Genomic DNA, 20,746 nt, shown 5'->3' on the forward strand with positions numbered 1-20,746 from the left:
GATTCTTTGTGGAGAAACTCAGTTTTACCGATCGATTAGTCGACAAAATTGTACGTGTGTTTGTCAACTAAAAATGTCATTAGTCAAGATGAGCCTTGGAAAGTTTAATAATGAACATTGGATACAACAGATATCTAATTTGTCAGTTTTTATCTCAAACATGGTCATTTTATAGTGTAATTTCAATAAAATAACCCTCACACTCTTACCTAAGTGTCTGGTGTGCTTGAGTGTGAGTGTGTGTGCACACACACATGTGTTGTCCTTTGTGGTGTGTCCTCATTCTGGGCGCTCTAACTGGAGCACCCAGCTACTGAGGGACACACATTTACAGACGAAATGGGATGGACTCATTTGTTGTCATGACTCATGTCATAAATCATTAAGTTTTATGTTTTTTGTCACGTGATCGTTGTTTGTCTGACTTCTTTATTTTTACTCTGGTCCTGGTTTCTTGTACTGTTCGCTGGTTTGTATAATACATAAGACTTTTTGTACATTTTTGGTCTAAGGTCTGCCTTATACGCCAGGTATCAGATGGTGGCATTTGGATCATTTTCCAGTATTTCGAAAAGCAAAACTAGTTCAAATAATATGATGATTATAACCTTACAAGCTGTTCTCAAACACAGTTATACCTACAAAAAAAGTAATGCATTGTAATTCGGATATATCTCAAATTGTATGTAATTTATGATTTGATTTATTTATCACGTGACTTCTGTACTTAAGTTACGCCACTTCTGGTGTTATTTTAACCCAAACCACGATCATTTCCTAAATCTAACTAAGTCATTTTATTTTGAAAAGACTGGAGTGGAAATTGACACATCACCTGTTGCTGGACATTCGTAGGAAAACGCATGAAGAATGAGGACTAACTTTTTGTAAGATATCATACGAACCGTTGATACGTTAGACCTGAGGATAAAGTCTTCATAAATTCAGGGATAAACGTCCTCTGATATATATTTTAATTGTTGTTATACATGACCATTTTGTCTTTGGTCACTTCAAAAACACAAATATAAGATAAATATAACGCAGCAGATCAGAAATATGTGCATGTAATATATTTCAAATATATTCCTGAATCTCTTAAAAAGGCAAATGACACAAGTGTGCATATTAAACACATCACTTCATATTTAAGAAATATAATATTTTGTATTCTCATAGTATTGTGAACACTGTATTATTTTAGTATGTGTCACGTGTTTCCCTAATGGGACAAAAGTCCCCATGTCTGCGCTCTGCTGGCCTCCTTTCCTGGAGCGGGACCCTCGTCCTGCATTTTAATCTGAGGCCAAACACAGCTTCCTCCGTATATCCGCCACATATGCTCACATACACGCTCAACACACAATAACTCTGCACACACGCACACAAATATATGAGCATAAAGAAATTAATGCTTTCTTTTCAGTCTCACACGCAGCGCAGATCTACTGTATGCGACACAAACTCAATAAAAAGAAGATAATTGCTTCATCGTGTTGATGTGTAAAGAAATATCCATCTACAAAGATCCAAATAATATTCACTTACAGAGAACGAAAGTTATAGTTCCTGTAAACCACCTGTTTTTCTCCTATCCTCCTCCCGGTGATTTCCTTCTCGTCGTTTATCTGCCTCTGTTAATGTGAATACTGACTCTCTGCATAGTTGAGTACTGATATTATCTCCCATCGTAAATTCTTCTCCTGGGTTCTGCCGTGGCCGCGGTGCCACCCTGTTCTATCATTAGCTGCGGCTGTTGACCTTGTTTGTTGTTGACGTAGCAGCTGTAGTTATTTCTGTGTTGCCGTTGTTTAGTCTGCTGGGATGGCGAAGACGCTCTTTGTTTTCCTGGACGCTCCTCGGGCCAGCATTTTGAGGGATTCCTGCTCTTATATAAGCTGGAACCGGTGCCTCAGTCGGATTTCTGGCCGGCTAGAGTCAGAAATTCCTGGACTTGTCCTGGCACTGCGAGCAGACTGCTGCGGCCCGAGGGAATACCGTACGGGAATCTGGAAACCTTGTAAAATCTGGGAAAGGGAAAATCAATACAGGATATTACAGAGTTGATCAGGATTGTAGATTTAACACAGATGAAACTAACCGCAGCACAAAGAATGTTCTTACTGGTTGTTGTTGGCTCACGATCTATGGACTCTGGTGATCTAATAAGACAAATGTGCTGCAGCGCATCACTTACTGGACAACAAAAGATCACTTTCTTACAGCCTGAAGAGAAATCTGGTGTCAATGTGCAGCTAAAACGAGGGAATCAAACCTCTCGAACCTCACTTGTTACCTTTAGACAGAGCCAGGCTAGCTGTTTCCCCCCCGTTTACAGTCTTTGTGCTAAGCTAAACTAACCAGCTGCTGGATCAATCTCAACAAACTCTGTGCCATTAAGCGAATAAACACAGGCCTATCTCCCAAAATTTCAATCTATCTAACTATAAAGCAAGAAATCTCAGTCTGTCTTTCTGTGTGTCCTTTGCATATCTCGAGAACTGCTCATCCGATCTACTTCACACTTGACGGGTGTATTACTGTCCACCATGTCATCCGCTTTCCAATTTTCAGTTTTGCTGCTGGATGCTGGATAAACTAATGTTACAACTGAACTCTTCTTCACTTCCCTGGAGTCTAGGAGTGATAAGCGGTTCTCAACAACGCTTGGGCCACTCTGAACGAGCCCCAAACAACGCTGCAAGCAGCAACACCGGGAGGCAAGCAATCGGCCAGTTCAGAATGGGCACAGGCTCTGAACGGCCACGCCATGAACAGGCACTGCACACGTCCTTTTAAATTGGCATATATTTTAATCACTGTGAAAAATATGACCTGCTTCTAGCAACCGCTACTGCTTCTGTGTAAAACAGATGAGTCATGCACTACTGATTGTTTAGAGCGAAACAACAAAATATCCCCCTCCCAACGAGAAATTGGCAACTCACTCTGTTTATCAGGTTAATACAATGATGCAAAACAATGGGTTTATTTTCTTTTCAACACGGCAGCTGTTCGTTTTCCATTTCTAACAAAAAGTCACTGTTGTTTTTTTTGAGCAGGACCACGATTGTAAGGTTCAGACTAGCAATGCAACGCTTCAACAAGCCCACGGTTCGGTTTGTATTGCGATTTTTGGGTCACGGTTTCGGTTCGGTTGGTTTTGCATATTAGGGAGAAGAAAAACAAACATTTCTAATGTGTTTGAACTCCAAAATATATAAATTGAATGATTGATTGATAGTAATAAATGATATTTCTATATTATATGAAGCCAAAACACTGATTTTTATACATGAAATAAGGCAGGCTACTTAATGGTCAAGTAGGCCTATGTTCAGATAATTTCTTCTGCTGTCTCTGGCACCTCATCAGATAATTAGCAGGCCTGTATTTAATAGCAGTGCAACGGTTCAACAAGCCAACGGATCGGTTTGTACATCATTGAATGGTTTGTTTTTTTACGGTTTGGTTTTGCATCCCTAGTACAAACAAATGATGATGTCCTGCTGATAGGTAGATCAGAAAACACTTCTATAAGTCCAGAGAGCACGGACAAACGATGGATTTTGCCGTTAAATTTGGAGGATTTGTTAGATACAGAATGTATACTACTGTCAGACGGTGAGGAATGATTTTTTCCAACTTTAAAGTTACTTAAGGGGTGAAAAAAGGAAGGAAACTGTGTGTTAAGGGGTTAATGAAGAGCTCAGGCGGCAAGAACAAAAGCTTTAAGAGTTGTGACACTTAAAGAATCTGTGTGTGAGAGAGAGAGAGAGAGAGAGAAAGAGAGTGTGTCTGCAGATGATCCATCTCAGCAGCGACAAAGACAGACAGGGTCACAGAGGGAGGGGGAAACTGTATATGAATGACCCCTCCACCCACAAACTCCTGTCATTAGTCACAGTCTCTCTCAGTCTGAATCTGATTTCCCTCCGTTTAGTCCTCCAATGTGCTGCGGAGACGTTACCACAGAAACAGCCTTCACTTTAAACTGTGGACAGCTGAGAAAATGAAGAAGCTGTCAGGCTGTCTGAGCAAGAGGTTGGACCTGATTTCACACACACACACACACACACACACACACACACAGACGCATGCAAACACACACACTGCAATAACAACCATCTAATAAGTCCTCCGCCTGCAGCCCTCCTCCCTCCAGGACATGTTTAAGTGGACGGGGACGGTTTTTATGTCTGATTACACACACACACTAATACATTTTCAAGAAGTTGTGGTCTTTTAAGTCAGAGTTTACAACGCTGTTGGAAAACAAACGATTGTGTGAGTGTGTTTGCACCAGTAAAAGTTGAATAGAGTGTGTATATGAACCCCGTGCCCTGCTCCACTGTTTGCACTGCGCGACTATTATGAGGAATGAAGTGGTTTATTGACAATAAGCATTTTCTTCCCTCTCTCCCGCCCTCTCTCACTGTCTTTCCACATGCCACTCTGCCTTGGAGATGAATGCCTCGCTGTCGTCATAGTGACCACCACGGCGCTATGGCACCCGATCATCTTGGCAAACACCGCAAACTCTCAAACCATCAATTCTGGCTCTTGGAGAGAGCATTGAGAGGGTGTTTGTCTGAGTGTAGCTTGTTGTTAGCCTTGAAAAGAAGGAGGGAAGTCTGTTGGGAAATCTGCTCTCTGAGTGGAGAGGGATGACATGCGAAGGAGAAATGACATTGAAGCAGAGCTGAGTGAGGGCGGCGGCGTTGAGAAGGAGTTAGGTGTGGAGCTTTGGCCGCACTTGCATAGGGAAAAAACACATTTAGTCAATTTACATTTTTAATAATCGATTAATCCAGGGTTTCTGCCAGTGTATTGCAAGCCTGGCGCCCACAGGCCCTAAAGTAACTCCCCGCCGTGGTAAACTTTAAACTAGTTAAATTAAAACTAAAATGTGTTATACAAGTAGCAAACTCCTTTAAGGAATACCTGCAGTGCCGTGTGTGTACAGTCTAGGCTGGCGGTGAATAAACGTACAACTCCTCAAGACACAAGCCAAGTTCCTGTGTCTTGCTTGTCTCACAGTGTGTTTACTGAAAGGGGGGTCGGCCCCAAAGTTGGCCACAACTTTGGCTCAGGCTTGCTAAAGGTGGGCTGACCTTTAAGGTGGACCAGCGCTATTGTCATTGTCATTTAGTCTTGGAACTTGCAGGGGACAGATTAAATAAAAAAGTTGTCAATATTGATGCAGCAGAGGCTGAGATAGATATCCTGAATTTTTCTCCCTTATGTGGAACTAGCTCCAAAAACATTGGATCCTACATTTCCCATAATGCAACTCAGTAGCGTCTTTCGCTTATTGTTTTTACATTTGTTGATGTATGGACTCAACAAATGGGATACAACATGTTCGTTATGGAGCTTTAAAGGTGCTGGCAGGCAGATTTTTTACCACTGGACAAAGCCAGGATAGCGTTTCCCCGTGTTTCCAGTCTTTATGCTAAACTAGGCTAACTAGGTCTAGCTTCATATTTAGCGTACAGTCATGAGAGTGGTATTAATCTTCACGTCTAACTCTTGGCAAGAAGGTGAATGAAGTGTAGTGTATGTCACAAAATGTTGCACTGTTTCTTTAAGACTTCCAGACTAAACCAAGGAAGACGTCACCTTTGGTTCTGGGATATTGTGTCTGGCATTTTTACAGATTGGACAAATAATGAATTATAATCAACAGATTATATCAGTAATAAAAATGTATCATCATTGGAGCACCAACTACAAGCTGCTGTAATCTTTCTTTCTGCAAGGGAAAGATATTTGAAAGAAGTTTTATTTTGCTGGATCAAATCTGCAGCCAAAACATCGAGCTAATCTTTGATCTTTATCAATAATCCTCAGCCTCAATATCTCCTCTTTCATCCCCTTTTTCTAAAGCACCATGTCTAGATGTGTTGCAGCTCTTATAGCGATGGTGGGCATATTCAGTAAAAGAGGAACAATGTTGTTTCTCTGGTCGATCTCCTGCAGGGAGGCCGTCGGAGCACACGGGGGGCATCAGATAAGCCGGACTGCTGCTGTAGGTTTCTGTCATCAGCAGGTTGTGCTTGGCTGAACCGAGGAGTTTAGACGCTCCCTCTGTGTGTTTGCCAAGCTAGAGGTGCCTCATTATGGGCTGTGTGAGTGGAGGTGGCAGGGGGAGGTGGACAGTGTTTGGTTTGGGAGTGGAGCTTTAGGGGCTTCGTGGGTCAGCGGACCCTCAGACCATTAGAGAGAGGGGTCGTGCTTCTCGGGGTCTGGTCTGTATGTGTGTGTGTGAGAGGATGGTCCAGGGGGTCTCTATTATTGTCCTGGTGAGGAGAAGGGGGTGGTGTTAGCAGGAACCCATGCTGCTGGGACCAGTCCCTGTCTTTAAAGACGGACGACAAATAGTCGACACATTTGCTTTAGTGCGAGAGACTGAGGGCCTATTGTCTCACGTGTGTCTTCCTTATGGGACACATGGCCTGTCCTGAACTATAACTGCTCTCTGAGATTATACACCTTTAGAGCAGAGGGTCCCAACCTGGGGATCACGACACCTATGAGAAGTCACAAGATGAATCTGAGGGGTCCAAAGATGAGAACAAAAAGGACTTATGTCTGCTAGGTGTTTATGTTTATTTTGCCAAACTTTCCTCCAATCTTTGCTTTTTTATCTTGTAAATTATTGGATAATTTTAGTTCCTCAAACAAGGAAAACAAAAATCAGTCACTCACACATAGGGCTGGGAATTAAATTATTTTAGAGTACCAACCAAAAAGCTTTATAAACTCCTTACAATTTTGTATCAGACACTATCAAGTATCAAAAGTTGGCATTAAATACTTGGTCAGATTCCTGTTTGAGTCTTTGTTCAAGTATTTCCTGTTGTAAATCATATCTAAACTAGCCTGTCTTTTACTTAGGCAAAGTTCTTGTTTGGCAGCTTGTGTTAAGGCAACGTTAAAGGGTTAATCCAGGGACTTGACACTGCTCTCACACTCGTAGCTTTGCCGGTTGGCTGGAAGTTCCTGTCGTACTGGAAAGAAGCATTTATGCTTTGTTCGTTTACAGTTTCTTTGTGAACTTCACAATAGTTTTTCAGAACAAAATAAGCATAGACAACAAAAGGAAAGTGCTCCGTTTTATGTCCATCACCCTCCTCAAAGCCACAAACGGTGCCTTCAAACGTCCGCTCCATAGACAACAAGGTCGGCAACACCTGTAATTTGTTATCTATGTTGAATTAATCACTTGTACTTGCGTTTCAAAAAGAAAATGTATTAGTGTGGATGTAGGAGTCTTACAAGAGACATACTGAGATTGAGAAATGGTCACAATGGCCGAGATATCCCGACTCTAACTCCCTTGTATGAGTCAAGCTCCAAAAACAATACTACAAATACCACAATGCAACTCAGTAGTGTCTTTAATTAGACCCTCCACGGCTCCTAAATGTCCCACACCTCCGTTTCGTAATGCAGCCTGCATTACGTTAAAATGTTAAGTCTTAAGCTTCGGTTATACTTTCCGCAAGGACGGTTTCATGGAAATGAGCTGACGTAGCATCGCGATAAGGAAAAGTTTCGATCTTTACTCTGTGTGGGTTTCTCCTCGCAGCAAACCGACATTCTCAAAGCTCCTCAAAGTTCTCCATTTCCGCCGCCCGTCCACGTAGTTAGAAAAAATTCGATGTGCAAGGCCAGACTAAAACCTGCCGCACGGAACCCCCCGCGAAGGGCCTTGACTGATGGTGTGACGTCACTTTGGCTGTGCGGACACTCGCGACCCTAAATCACACTTTATCCTGTGTTCACACTACGAGCAACACTGCAACAGGCAACGGACAAATCATTTTCAATGGAAGCCGGTGACATGAAGCCACAAACTGACCCACGACACAAAACAAATCACATTTGAGCTGGTCTCAACTTTTTTCAGCGCTCCAATGACACAGTGAAGCGTCAACCATTCGTATGTTGTTGTTTCACCCTGTTCAATCCCATCTGAAAAATGCCGTTAGCTAGTTCCCAGTAATATTTAACACTTCAACGACGACTCGCCGTCAATGTAGGTGGCCAACGCTTGGCCACGTTTTGTTGCTTTTGTCGTTTGTAGTGTGAACATAGCATTAAGCCCAAGGCGAAATAACCCTGATGATGACTGCGACGAGTAAAGTGAACTTTGTACCTTTTAAACACAGATGGACTGAGAAGTTTGACGTGTTTTGTTAAATATAGAAGTGGATTTGTAGAAAAGCTGTTTATTTTCCAGACTAAGGGATTGAAAAAAGCCCAGAGGTTTGGGAACCGCTGTGTTAGCGGAGTTCATCATCTGTGTCCATTTCCACTGATGTTCATCTTGAATCCCACTTCTGACATTTTGTGCGCTCATTGGGTCCAGCCTCTCTCTGATCTGGGACACAATGAGCGGTGCAGTGTCTCGCAGTGGACGAGGAGCTTTTGTTTGAGCTGGCTCCCGGCCCTATTGATCAGCCGTAACCCCCCCGCCCCTCCTCTCTCCTCCTTGTAAAGTGTACGTGTGTGATCTCTGGAGCTGTGCGCTATACCAGCAGCAGTTCAGCTGCCCGCTGAGCGTGCAGCAGACGCACACACACACAAAAGGTGTCGCCGGCCCTACGAGCGTTACGAACCGAGCTTAAAAGTTAGATTTTTGGAAGGAGAGAAATGAAATGAGAGGGAGGAAAAGATAAAAGAAAGAGAGGAGGAACTCCCAGCTCCTTGTAATTTGCTGCGGGAGAGAGGGAGGAGGAGTTAAGGGGAGGGGAATACCCAGCAGGGAGGGAGCAGGAGAGAGCAGAGGCCATTCACTCCGACACACACACACACACACACACATGCAAACACACACATGAACACTTCTAGACGCACACATGCAGGCGGTGGATGTGTTGCCAAAGGAGAGAGGGAGGGAGAGAGGCATTCAGACCGAGGAGATCCTTTAGCAAACTGAAGTGAGAGAAAGAAAAGACAACCAGAGGAGTGTGTTGGAGTGTGTGTGTTCAGGAGAGTGTATGCTCCTGTGTATGTTTTGGAGGAGCGGACTGCACGTTTTGCTCCCAGGATTCACAATGATTTGGGATAAGGGATTTCTTTGCTGGGAATACTGTTTGGAATACTCTGGATATGTGACCTGCTCTGGAAATCCTGCTTTCCTTTAAACCTGCGCCTCACTTTTTTTTAAAAGAAAAAAACTCATTCACTCTAATTTCTGTTGAATTGGAGCCAAGCCACAATGCCTACCGGTAAGAAGCAGCTTCTTTTCTTCTTCTTCTTCTTCTTCAAGTATGTTCAGTGATGTTTCCCAGCATGTTCAAATTATAGACACACATGTTTTTTCCTGAGGTGATCCTGTGATGTGGTGGGACTAGGATTTCACTGTCAAAGGTGTTGCATGTCTACAAACCTCATCAAACCACATTCATGTAGAAGAATATCCTGTTTTTAGAAGCTATTGATGATTATCATAATAAGATATCATGTGTGGCATCAAAAAAACATAGCAAAAGGTATGCATTTTGAATCTAAAACGTATTAGTGTGGCCTTAGTATAGCACTAACATAAAGTTTGGGGTTTTACAAGAGACATGCTGAGATTGAAGAATGGTCACAATGGCCGAGATATCCTGACTTTAATCGCCTTGTATGTGTCAAGCTCCAAAAACTATCCTACAATTACCACAATGCAACTCAAGTATTGTCTTTTTAGAAGCTATCGATGATTTTCATAATAAGATATCGTGTGTGGCATCACAACAACATACAAAAAAAGTGTTTTTTTTCAAGTGACATCTGGTCAAACACAAGACAGCAACTTATAAATACAAGGTCCATGTACTAGCCATTGATGGTTTGGCTGTTAGTGTCTCTTTAGTGTGGTGTGTGTGTGTGATATTTTTTCAGCTGACAGCGCCGTGTGAAGTGCCTCTGCAGCGTCCGTCTCTCGGCAGTACAGTTGTATGAACAGCGTCTCCTGGTTGTTTTCTCACCCCTGGCGTTGAATGGAGCGTGTTTGCTTTCTCGCAGACGTCGCGGGCTGAATTCTTAATGATGCTGAGACGATGGTGGTGCACGCAGATTTTACTTTGTTGGTTGTTTACAGATCTCATTTAAATGCAGACACTGCAGAAAACTAAGAAACATATGGTATGTTTTTAGCTAAATGTGACACAAAGCAACAAATTTTTTTGTGTCCCTGACATATCAATTTAAGAAAATAACAAATAAAATAGACTTCTTTCTATGTCATATCTCTTATAGCTCCAGCACATGTGTCAGTTTCCTCTAGCTGGGTGTAGGTTTGACTCGAGTGTTGAGATGCCATTCTGCAGCCTGTGACCCAAATTAGAGCCTTGAGGGCAGCAGTTGGGGGTGGCTACAAATGGGGATAGAAGAGAGGAGGGGGGGGGGATAATTACTGTTTAGAGCAAACTCTTTGGTTTAGAGGTGCCGGAGACAATGGACCCCTCCGTCGTCCTCCTCCTCCCACCCTGCTAGCTCCTCTGGGAGGACATCTGCCCCCCTATTCTGAGCACTCACGTGAAAGGAACTGCAACCCTGTGGAGGCTGGATGGGTGGAGGGGGGGAAAGCAGGGTGCAGAGTTTAGAGTAATCTGTCTAATATAGAAAACAAATTAATAGTCAATCTCATGCTTCAGTGTCCACCCAAGTGGGTGTGTAGGAGCTGCAGGACTCCACAGAGAGAGGGAGTGAAGTGGACGCAGAGAGACCAGTTGCGAGCGTTGGGCCGCGATCCAATCGGGTCAGAGAATGAGGCTAGTGTGTCACACTCCGAGGGAGGGCCAGGGTCGCATGGGTGTCCCAAGGGTGGGTGTCAGAGTCTGAAAATAGGGGGGTGTAGGTTTGCAGGTGGACATTTCTTTCCCACAGAGGCTAAACACCGGTGCTGTCAGCTAAAACTGCGCCTCACATTCCTCGCTGACAGTGTCAATGACAGACAGAGAATCCCTGCTAGACTCTGGGATTTAACTCCTAAACACATAGATAAGGGGGTGTTGATGTGTGTATAAAGTGCAACCGTGCACGGCGGATGTTTAATGGTTTTTAGTAGTTTTACTTTATCGTGAGAAAAAGCCATTTGTTGCTGCTAATTAGCCCCCCAGCTGTTGTGCGTGTTTACTTAAACCACGTTTTGTGAGGCAATGAAAGCCACAGGAGTCTATTAAGTCACAGGTTTAAGCTCCTGTCTTTGCCAGTCATGACGAGAAATACTGTCCTGAGATCGCTGCAGCTTGTGCAGCTTCTCCTGCGCCAACAAAGTAAAGAAGGAATTCTCTTCTTTTCTTCCTCCATCCATCTCCCCAAACATCTGCATCATAATGTATGTCCCAGCCAGCGCAGCTCTTTGTTGACGCGGTGATAAGTTGCTCAGTGGAAAACGCCTCCCGTCTCCAATCCCATCCTTCGCCTCTCTCCGTCTCTCCCACCTCTTGCCCTCTCTCTTCTTCTTCTCTCGGCTCCTCGGCCGCGGTGTGAAATGCTGAGTGACACTTTAAGGTCCTTAGCGTCAGTTGAGATCAGGCCCTGCGTCTCTATCAGGAGCAGAGACTGATCTTTAAGTGGACGCGGCGGAAGATGTGAGGCCGTAACTAAACAGACAGTAAGGTGCTTCATTGTGCTGCTGTGTCTCTGTTCAGCCCGCAGGGAAGAAAAACTCTCAGACGTTTGCGTTTGATGCTTTAAAAGATGCTGAAAGAATTTGGTAGAACACTTTTTAAAGGGTTAAAGAAGTACTACAAAAGACGGGATTCAAGATGAGACAGAGCGAGTGGGGAAATGGAAAAAGCAAGGGAGTGGGTGGTGTTTGACCTTTGACCCTTTCTTCTCATCTCTTCTTCCTACTTTCATTCCTTTGGGTCGTCTCCTCCTCATTTCTCACTCTCGCACACGTCCTCTTTCCACCAAGTTTCCCCATCACGTTGTCTTTTTAGACCGCAGCTTAAAGTGTTTGTAAGACGTTGCGAAAGTGGAGACAAAAACAACGGAGTCGCTTTCACTTTCAACTTGCATAAAAAAACAATCTATCTTAATTGATGTCGTGCTGTAGGACTGTAAAGTCGGCAATAAGCTGCATGGCATTGAACTCAGTTGCCATCTGTTGCAGCATAAACAAGAACACACACGGACAAACAAGGTTGATTAAAGGATCCATGAGCTGTACGAAGTGTGTGGTCAAGTCCTCTCAGGTTAACTCACTCCTCTCTGGGACAAAAGCTTTTGGTACTTTCCGCATAAATATTACAGCTGTTGCAAGAGTTGTGCCAACAGCTGAAGACAGATTAAACACCTGTGAGCGTCGTATTAAATATCCTATTCGTGCCCTCATGAGACCAGATATGGTCTGTTTCAGTTAGACATTCAGGCTTTGCTTTCTTTTCATCCTAAATTTGTTGATTTTTCAGTGCATCTTCTATTTTAATTCAACTTTCTATTTCAGTAAAGCTCAGGAGCTGGCTTTCCTGCACGCATCCTGAATCTACATTTACAATTTAACAAAAAACACCTCCCCAAAATCTTGTGTTCAAGTAACAATTGAGGCAATTTAAATGTTTAAAACTCTCCCAGTAACTCTAAAAGTAATGAGACACAACGCCCGTCCTTTCAGATGTGAATGTGTTATGAACACACGTACTCCAAATGCAAATATGAGCCTTGGTGGTCCGCTGTGTAGCCATATACGCCGCTCAATGTGTATTTTTACATAGTAAAGTATATGCTTGGCATGGTCGGAGCCCATACTGGGAATGTCCCGTGGGGCTCTTATGACACGTCAAACTTGGAGTTACTTTATGACCGGTGAAAACATATTCTGAGTTTGAATGTATAATAGGAAGAGGGAAGAGAAGAATGGCAGGAAGGGAGGAAGAAAATGGCAGGAATTAAGACGGAGAGGCTGGATGTAACGGACATTAATGGAAAAAGAAGCGAGTCTTTCAGCTGACTGACATGTTGTCCTGTTCTCTCCTCGCTGATGTCATGTTGTAAATGATGATGTTGAGGTCTCTTTTTCTCATCCTCTTTCTTAATGCATGCTCACACCAGAAATGTGTGTGCAAAATAAGTGGTTTTACAGCTCGGTGATGTAGTGTCTACTTGTGGATTGTGCAGAGGCTGCGTCCAGTTGTGGTTAGCTTTGTTCATGGCAAAATGGATATGAAGAGGAAAGCTCTGTTGGCATCGCTTCTCATTCAGAGTTCTATCGATTTGGGTGGTGTAAAACATCTAATATGACCGCTTCCCTTATTTCAGAACCTTTGGTTCTTTATATTTCCCCAATGTCAGCGGTGTCGAGACAGTTAGCAATTGGTCAAAGAGGCAAATTTGAGTGTCAAAGATCAGCAACATTGAACACGAAGGCACCATCCTCCATCCACAAGCAAGTCCACTGTGATTAAAGGATTAAATGAAGTTGATTTAAAGGAGCCGTGTGTAGGATTTGGCGGTATCTAGTGGTGAGGTTGCAGATTGCAACCAACTGAAGCTTCTCCTGTGTGCCAAGCGTGTAGTAGAACTACGGTGGCCGACGTGAAAACATGAAAAATGTCAATCTCTAGAGCCAGTGTATGGGCTACTGTAGAAACATGGCGTCCAGCTCCATGAAGACGACCCCCTAAGTATGTACTGTAGATATAAACGTCTCATTCTAAGCTAACGAAAACACAACAATTCTTATTTTCAGGTGATTATACACTAAAGAAAATATAGTTATGAATATTATTTTCCATTTTTGCCAATAGATCCCCCTAAATGTTACACCCTGTTCCTTTTAAATGTAATACTCACTACCCAATTAAAGCCAATTTATACTTTCCACATCCACGTTGCCACGAGGGTCCACATGCATGACGTAAATTGTCAACTACTTCTGTCTGCAACCGTCCCAATGCAGCCCAACATATTTTGTACTGTGCATGCTGACGCCCAAATACAGACACCCAATTTAGCATAAGTAGAACTGCATGCATGTCCGCGGTCAATGTGGTCCGCGTGGCCTAATCCACAGCGTATCTGCCCCTTCACTGGTCACTGTAATCATTCCTCCTCTCCACATGACCCTGAACCGTGAGCCTTTAGAGCTCGCCAAACCAAATGGGTATTTTCCAAAGTTAGAGTCCGTTCAGTAAGAAATCCCCTCTTTGATTTCCCAGCGCTGTGTTTTATTGCCGAGGGATACTCCCTGGAAGTCGCGTGTGGGCTTTTGTTGCTGGCATACTACACATTGTCACTTTATTACACTTGTTTTAAACCTGATGATTAAGGTATACCACCGAACTTAAACTAAACATTGCTTTGCAGCTGTTCTGCGTCCACCTGCATGTGACATAATACTTTGAAATATTTTGAACTTGTTTGTGGTTTAAGCGCCCACATAGGAAGTTCACATGTCCGTTAGAAAACACTCACGGAGCTGTTTGAGCTACTTGTGAGGATCATCATCAGGGCCGTAAAGAGGCGAGGGTGCTCACAGCTGTTTGCTGACCACTCCAGCGTAAAGAGCCCTTCAGGTGACCATAAAGAGCGCGACTGAAGTGGACGGGTTAAGTGTAGCATGAGTCATTAAACCTGGCTGGACTGGTAGTAACGCTTGCGTGTCGGACTGACTGCATCAATGGAGGGAAGTTATCAGTTGTAGCATGAATGAATGAACCTGAATAGATGGTGCTCTGATGGTCAGGTCGATCCAGTTTGACATATAAATGTTTATTGATTCATTGTTCATCTCCATTTGCATTACTAATAATGATAGTTAATTGGGCAGTTCAAGTGCCTTTTCTTTTTGTTATTGAGGAAGTAAGTGAGGATAAAGTACAATATAGAAACACACCCACAAAATCTCACCACAAAGTCCATTTAGTGGCTGTTAGGGGCCGTTCACATGTTGCGTCTAAACACGCGTGGAAAACTCCAGTCGTGCCGCTTTCACTCTTTTATTCAAGGTGCTTAGGAGGTTGTGCTCCTGTCGTACCTGCGGTTACTAAGCAACCAAAACCTGCACACTGCAATGATGATGATGATGATGAAGTTGCCTCACTGACTAAACTAAACAAAGTCAAAATAAAAAGATAAATGAATTTCAAGCACCGTCAATTTGGCTCACCTTTCAACCAGATGTTGGGATGTTCTTGGACGGAAAGGGTGAAACAAGTAAAATAGACTGTAGGACATATCGTTAAGCTCTGGGTAGCCCTGACTGCACTAAAATTATCAACTTCTCCTCCATATATTTACAGTAGACCAATATTTACGGAAGACAGAAAAGATATCTGCCGGCTGTGATTTGGTTATTCCTCGTCACATGACATGTGGTGCGCGTTGCTGCATTCCAAAAGTTGAACTATTTTTATCTTTGGCTGACCCGAATGCTTCGAAGCTTCGACTGTTGCCGTGGTATTCAACCTCCAAATCGCTATTCGAATACTTTGTTTTTTAATTTTTTTTATTTGCTATATATAATTATGTAACAATAATGTATAAATCCCAAAATAGCCCATGAAATAAGGAATAATCCCACAACATTATTCATTATTCATGTTCAACATTAATTATTATTAGTCATTCTCAGCCGGATATCGCTGTTTGGCACTGAAACGCGGGGAGATGGACACAGACAGACAGAAGAACATGTCATCCTGACGCGCTGCACCGCGAAGCTTCGAATAGATTTGAATGTTTCTCACCGAAGCTTCGCAGTCCAAAAAAATGGTATTCGGGACAGCCCTAACTATTGTCAAGGTCAAGAATTTTCAATGTTTCACTTTCAATCTGTAAAGCAGTTTACCGTAAACGAGGCTCTGGAAATGCCTCCGGTTATCAGAAATGAAGAGAAAGATTTCGATTTAATCCAGATGAGCTATTAGTATTTATTTAACTGTTTGTATGTAAGATGGTACTTTGAAGATCTAATTTCTACCCAGATTCGTGTAATCCAGATTTATCACATTTGTCACCTATTTTTTTTTTTTTTATATATAAGAATAAACACCTCTACATTTACAGGTATTTTTTAAATCTAAAAATGAATGAGAAGAGTTGTGTTTACTTGTAACCCTAAAGAGCGAATCACCACATGTGACTCACGGTGTTTTGTTTTGTACTCTTTGTGTACATTGTCTGTCTCTAGTCTGGTTCCTCCTGGTTCTCGCTGTTTGCCTTCCAGACAGGCCTGATGTGCAACTTATTAAACTTGGCTGAATAATAAAGCGCCCCAGCTCACTCTTTGTCTTTTTCAAGTTAAATGAAAGCCAGAGATTGAAGCCAGGTTGTTCAGGCACTCGCTGATTCACTCACACACACTATCCTAATCCTCGCATGCAAACACAAACACACACACACACACACACACACACACACACACACACGGAGGAGAAACAGTCCCAACCTGCATGTTTAGGAGCATAATTAGAGATAATTTACAAGGATCAGGTTGAACATAATCTGGACAGGAGGTAACTAAAGCTCGGCCATCTTTGCTCTCTGTCTGTGTGTGTGTGTGTGTGTGTGTGTGTGTGTGTTGAGGAGAGGAGGGGGGGGTGCTGGTTGTCTGTGTGTGTACAACAGCCAGTTCACCCAGGAAACGGCCGGGGTGTGCCCCAAACATGAAGCTGGAAGGTGGGAAGGAGGGGCTGGGTAAACACAAGATGGGGCAATCTCCCTCTGTGATGTTTGGCTTTCACGGCAAACGGAAACACGGTTTCTCTGTATTTGCTCTCCTTGTATGTTTGTGTGTGTGTGTGTGTGCAGATTGCACGTGTGCACACTCCGCCCGCCCATATGGCCGCAATAGCTGCTGCGAGGACCATTAAGCTATTAGCTCTGTTAGCGTTATCTATTGAGTGATAAACTTTGTGTTAAACATACACACACGGTATAGATTTACATAAATCACTTACTGTGATAAGGAAGGATATATTATAGATTTGTCAAAGGGCAAAGAAAATGGCCGGTTACCTATTAATGCCATGTAATATAACCCCTTTGTGCATTGTGTACGGTAACTTGAAAGCAGCGTGTTGCTTATCCAAAAGCCAAGGCTGTTGGCTTGTGTTGTTTTCGCCCACCAGATTGCTTCTGCTTTCTGATCTGTAATTGTTAAAAAGTGGGTCAGGCTTAGGAGTGCAAACATTTGGATGGATGGACACACACGGTGAATCAGTTCCAAACTTGTCTGAGGAAAAAATACAGTTTCATGCCACTTCAGTTTTTGGACGCTCCAATTCCTTCCTTCCTTTCTTGGCACGGCACTATAGAGCAGAATTAAAACTAGAGAAAGCTGTGATTGATTCAGCGCATCAGACTCACTTTTCATTCTTGTTCTTCAGATTACAAAACATTTCAGTTTCCTTCTGAGGAACTATGTAACCAGGAATTGACTCTGTTCTATATTCCTGTAAAATACCTAATGATTCAGGGAAGAGGGATGGACTTGGGGGGGAAAACTGCTCTGTGTGATGACAAACCACAAGGAGTTGTCACCACACTTTGCAGTTCCCTCAGTTTTACAGACCTTTTTAAGCCTCTTTTTAGTTCGTTCAGCTCATTGTTTTGGTTGGCCTGCATACTACTATCCCGTCAACCTTGTTTCCAGCGAAAAGGCTCTGATAAACTCATAGAAATAGAATAGGAGTAGAACTCCCTACTGCTCCGGAGAAGGACAAGTTACCTAGCTATCAAGCCAGTTATCCATCTCTGGAGCTGTGTCTGCTCTCTTACCGGCGAGTTGATAAACCTGATAAATACAGGCCCAGCTAGAGCAGAAACATGCAGGTTCAGTTTCTTATCTTGGTATCGGTACAGACGTGGTTGCCAGAATCAAACCTATGATCTCTCCATCACAGACCAGTCTAACAAGCAAGCCTGCCGCTAAAAGTGCTCTCAAAAGAGGTGTCACCATGGCAAAAAGACCTCCAAGGTACCTATTTGAAAGGTGAGAGAGCGGGATTCTTTGAGCTTGTTCTCAGTTTCACGTTTCATGTTTTTGAACGCGACTCTGTGATCTCCGATGCTTTGAAGTGAGACGTTTTTTTCGGCTGAGCCGGTGCTGCTGGCAGCTCGAGAGCTCGACACTGTCCTATAGGGCATTGCTATCTCAATGTTGCCACAACACCGGAGCTGCCGGGTCACCGGTGTATCGAGCTTTGATGATAAAGACGGGTGTCAAACTCCCACTGAGCTGGTATGAGGCCCTCTCCCATGCCGTCCTTCCGTTGCTTCGTCCGCTCTGTTTATTTGCTCCCTGTTCTTCCCGTCAAAGCTGACCTTTCTGTGAAGCGAAACGTTGGAAAACGCTGAGGGGAAACTTGGAGGGCTTCTGTCCGATACGCTGCATGTGTGGTTTCCCTTCAGCTGGCCTGGCGGTGGGGCCTTGGGAGCCGGTAATCACATCTTAACGGATCTCTTCACAGACACAAGGTTGTGAGCCAGTTTGGCACCGGCCCGACGCCAAATAGACCCCTGTAGTTGCACACACACAAACACACAAACTCTCCCTCCATGGAAATAGAGCTTTCATTCATAGCCTCAGAGTGGAGTCTTCTCAGCATTACACTCTTAATCTGCTCATTAAACTCAATCTTTTTTTCTGTCTTGCTGCAAAAATGCTCGCTCAAACACAAACACACGCATGCATTCACCACTCGCACTAATCCATTAGAAACCAAAAGTTTCTGTTGTGTTTATGAAATGTTTCTTTGGGAGGAACTGAGGACAAATCTGGGAGGGCTAGTGGTCGTCGTATGGCGGGTGGTCAGTCAGGCTGTGGTCAGCTGGTATGTCGGGAATCGGGATGCTGAACAGATCGAGACTGTAAGAAAATGAACGTGGTGAACTGTTAGAAGTTACATACAGAGAGTCTTTTTAGCACTGAGTGTGAGAGAGGTCAGTGCCTGTCAAATGTGTGCATTTAATTTGAATTTGAACGGCTCTGCGTGTGACTTTCCAGCATCAGCAAATCATTCGGACATTCATTTTGAGAGTCATTACACTTTGCCTGAAGTACTTTAGTTTCATGCAAAGGTACATGTGAAATCATTGTGACAGACGGCAACAACATGTGTTTTGTATGCAACCGTTTATTTAGAAACACTAGGACAGCAGTTCTGTTAGCACGTATTAGATTGTCTAGACGGTGGTCGTATTTGTTTGCAGTAATTACACCCAGGCATCATGATTAACATGACAGCCATGCATTTAAAAATGCAATAGGCAGAGCCCTTGTTAACTTTAGGGGACATTCAGACCAACAACATCTCAAGAAGCTGCAATAGTGTGGGCCTATTGCTACAGGTTAGTACAGACAGAAGAGCAAATACAAACCAGGATGTGAAGCTATATTAAAAACCAAGACAATATACGGCCTTTTATGCAACATTGAGCCCAGATTGAGCAACCTTGGAAGGTTCTCATGGCAACAAGCAATCATTTTCTCCGTCATCTTGAAGCTTGCAAAGTAACCAGTAAATCAGATCAAAGCATTCCACTGTTCGTACATCATTTTGGCCAATGCACTTGACAGAACACTGCAGCACAACTTGAGCCATGAAGAACTGTTTTTGCTGGAGGAAGCATGAACTAAAGCTTCACAACATTATTGACATATTTGAAATAAAAGATTAACGAGAATCTCTTCCTTTCTCTCATTTTCCTCTCTAGACGATTATAACTACCTGCCTGATGCGTTGCCTCCTCTTCCTGAAGTCCCGGACTCCGGCTCAGTCCTGAGCTCCGTTGACATCCCGGCCCGCTGCCTCCGCAACCCGGCCTTCCGCCACACCTCCTCGCGCTACTGCTCCGCCATCAGCATGGACTCCTCCCCCGACAGCGCCGAAAGGCCGATCAGCTACAGCTCCACCTCTTCTTCCGCCTCCTCCCGGGACAGTCACTGCTCGCTGGGCAGCCGCTCCACCCTCGTCCCCGCCCCTCACTGTAACCCGGCGACCTCGGACCGGGACTCCGGGGCGATCAGGCTGGAACTGGTGCCGGCCCGGCAGCTGGGATGCCGGGAGGAAGATGACAGGAATGACGGAGGGGTGGACACAGGGAGACAGGGCAGTGGACAGACTCTGACAGAACATTCAGAGCCGGAGGCGGGTCCAGATGGAGGAGAGCGGATCGGTCAGGTGCAGGGACCCAGGACGTATGTGGACCGGGTGGTGCAGGAGATACTGGACACAGAGAGGACCTACGTCCAGGACCTGCGCAGCATTGTAGAGGTAAGGAACCACAATCCAACATGTTAATTAAACACAAGCTGTGCAAGAAATGAGATCCTACATGTTGGCAGGAACTCAAAGATGCACTAGAATGTTTGGCAAGACATCAAATATAGAGTGAGGCCTTGAACAAATTTGTGTACATTGTGACGTGTGTGTGTGATTAAGTGTACGCTATATTTAGAATATTTTCACCGCTTTACCTCGCCATTCGACGGGGAAATTAAGATGTTATATCACGGTTTTCAAAGCTACCAGACCAGACTCCATTAAAAAAAACAGTCATTTTACCTCGACACAGGAGTTGCATTGATCGGTTAGTTTGTTTCTGTTATTGTGTGACTTTTGGGATCCAAACTAACGTGGCGTCCACAGCAGTACAATGCTTAGCTTCCGTGACGGTACTCCTGTCTGCTTCTCCAAACTGGGAGCATGCCGACCGCCATCTAAGTTACTGTATGTAACGTTAACACACTGACTATAAGGATGTATATATACTGTACATGTAGCAGCGTTATCATGCA

General features: G+C 43.8%; 1 protein-coding gene across 3 annotated transcripts in view; it reads left to right on the top strand.

Moving 5' to 3' along the window:
- Nucleotides 1–20,746, top strand: part of LOC119476604 (pleckstrin homology domain-containing family G member 1) — a 71,821-nt gene that overhangs the window by 24,972 nt on the left and 26,103 nt on the right. For 2 of the 3 annotated variants that reach the window (XM_037750001.1, XM_037750004.1), the window contains exon 2: nt 19,663–20,222. In XM_037750001.1, coding sequence (XP_037605929.1) covers nt 19,663–20,222 — 560 coding nt within the window. Of the gene's footprint in view, nt 1–8,793; nt 9,240–19,662; nt 20,223–20,746 lie in introns of those variants that run through there. The other variant, XM_037750002.1, reaches the window with a different exon arrangement.

The sequence above is a fragment of the Sebastes umbrosus genome, chromosome 18 (assembly GCF_015220745.1).
Source record: "Sebastes umbrosus isolate fSebUmb1 chromosome 18, fSebUmb1.pri, whole genome shotgun sequence".
NCBI classification, from domain to species: Eukaryota; Metazoa; Chordata; class Actinopteri; order Perciformes; family Sebastidae; genus Sebastes; species Sebastes umbrosus.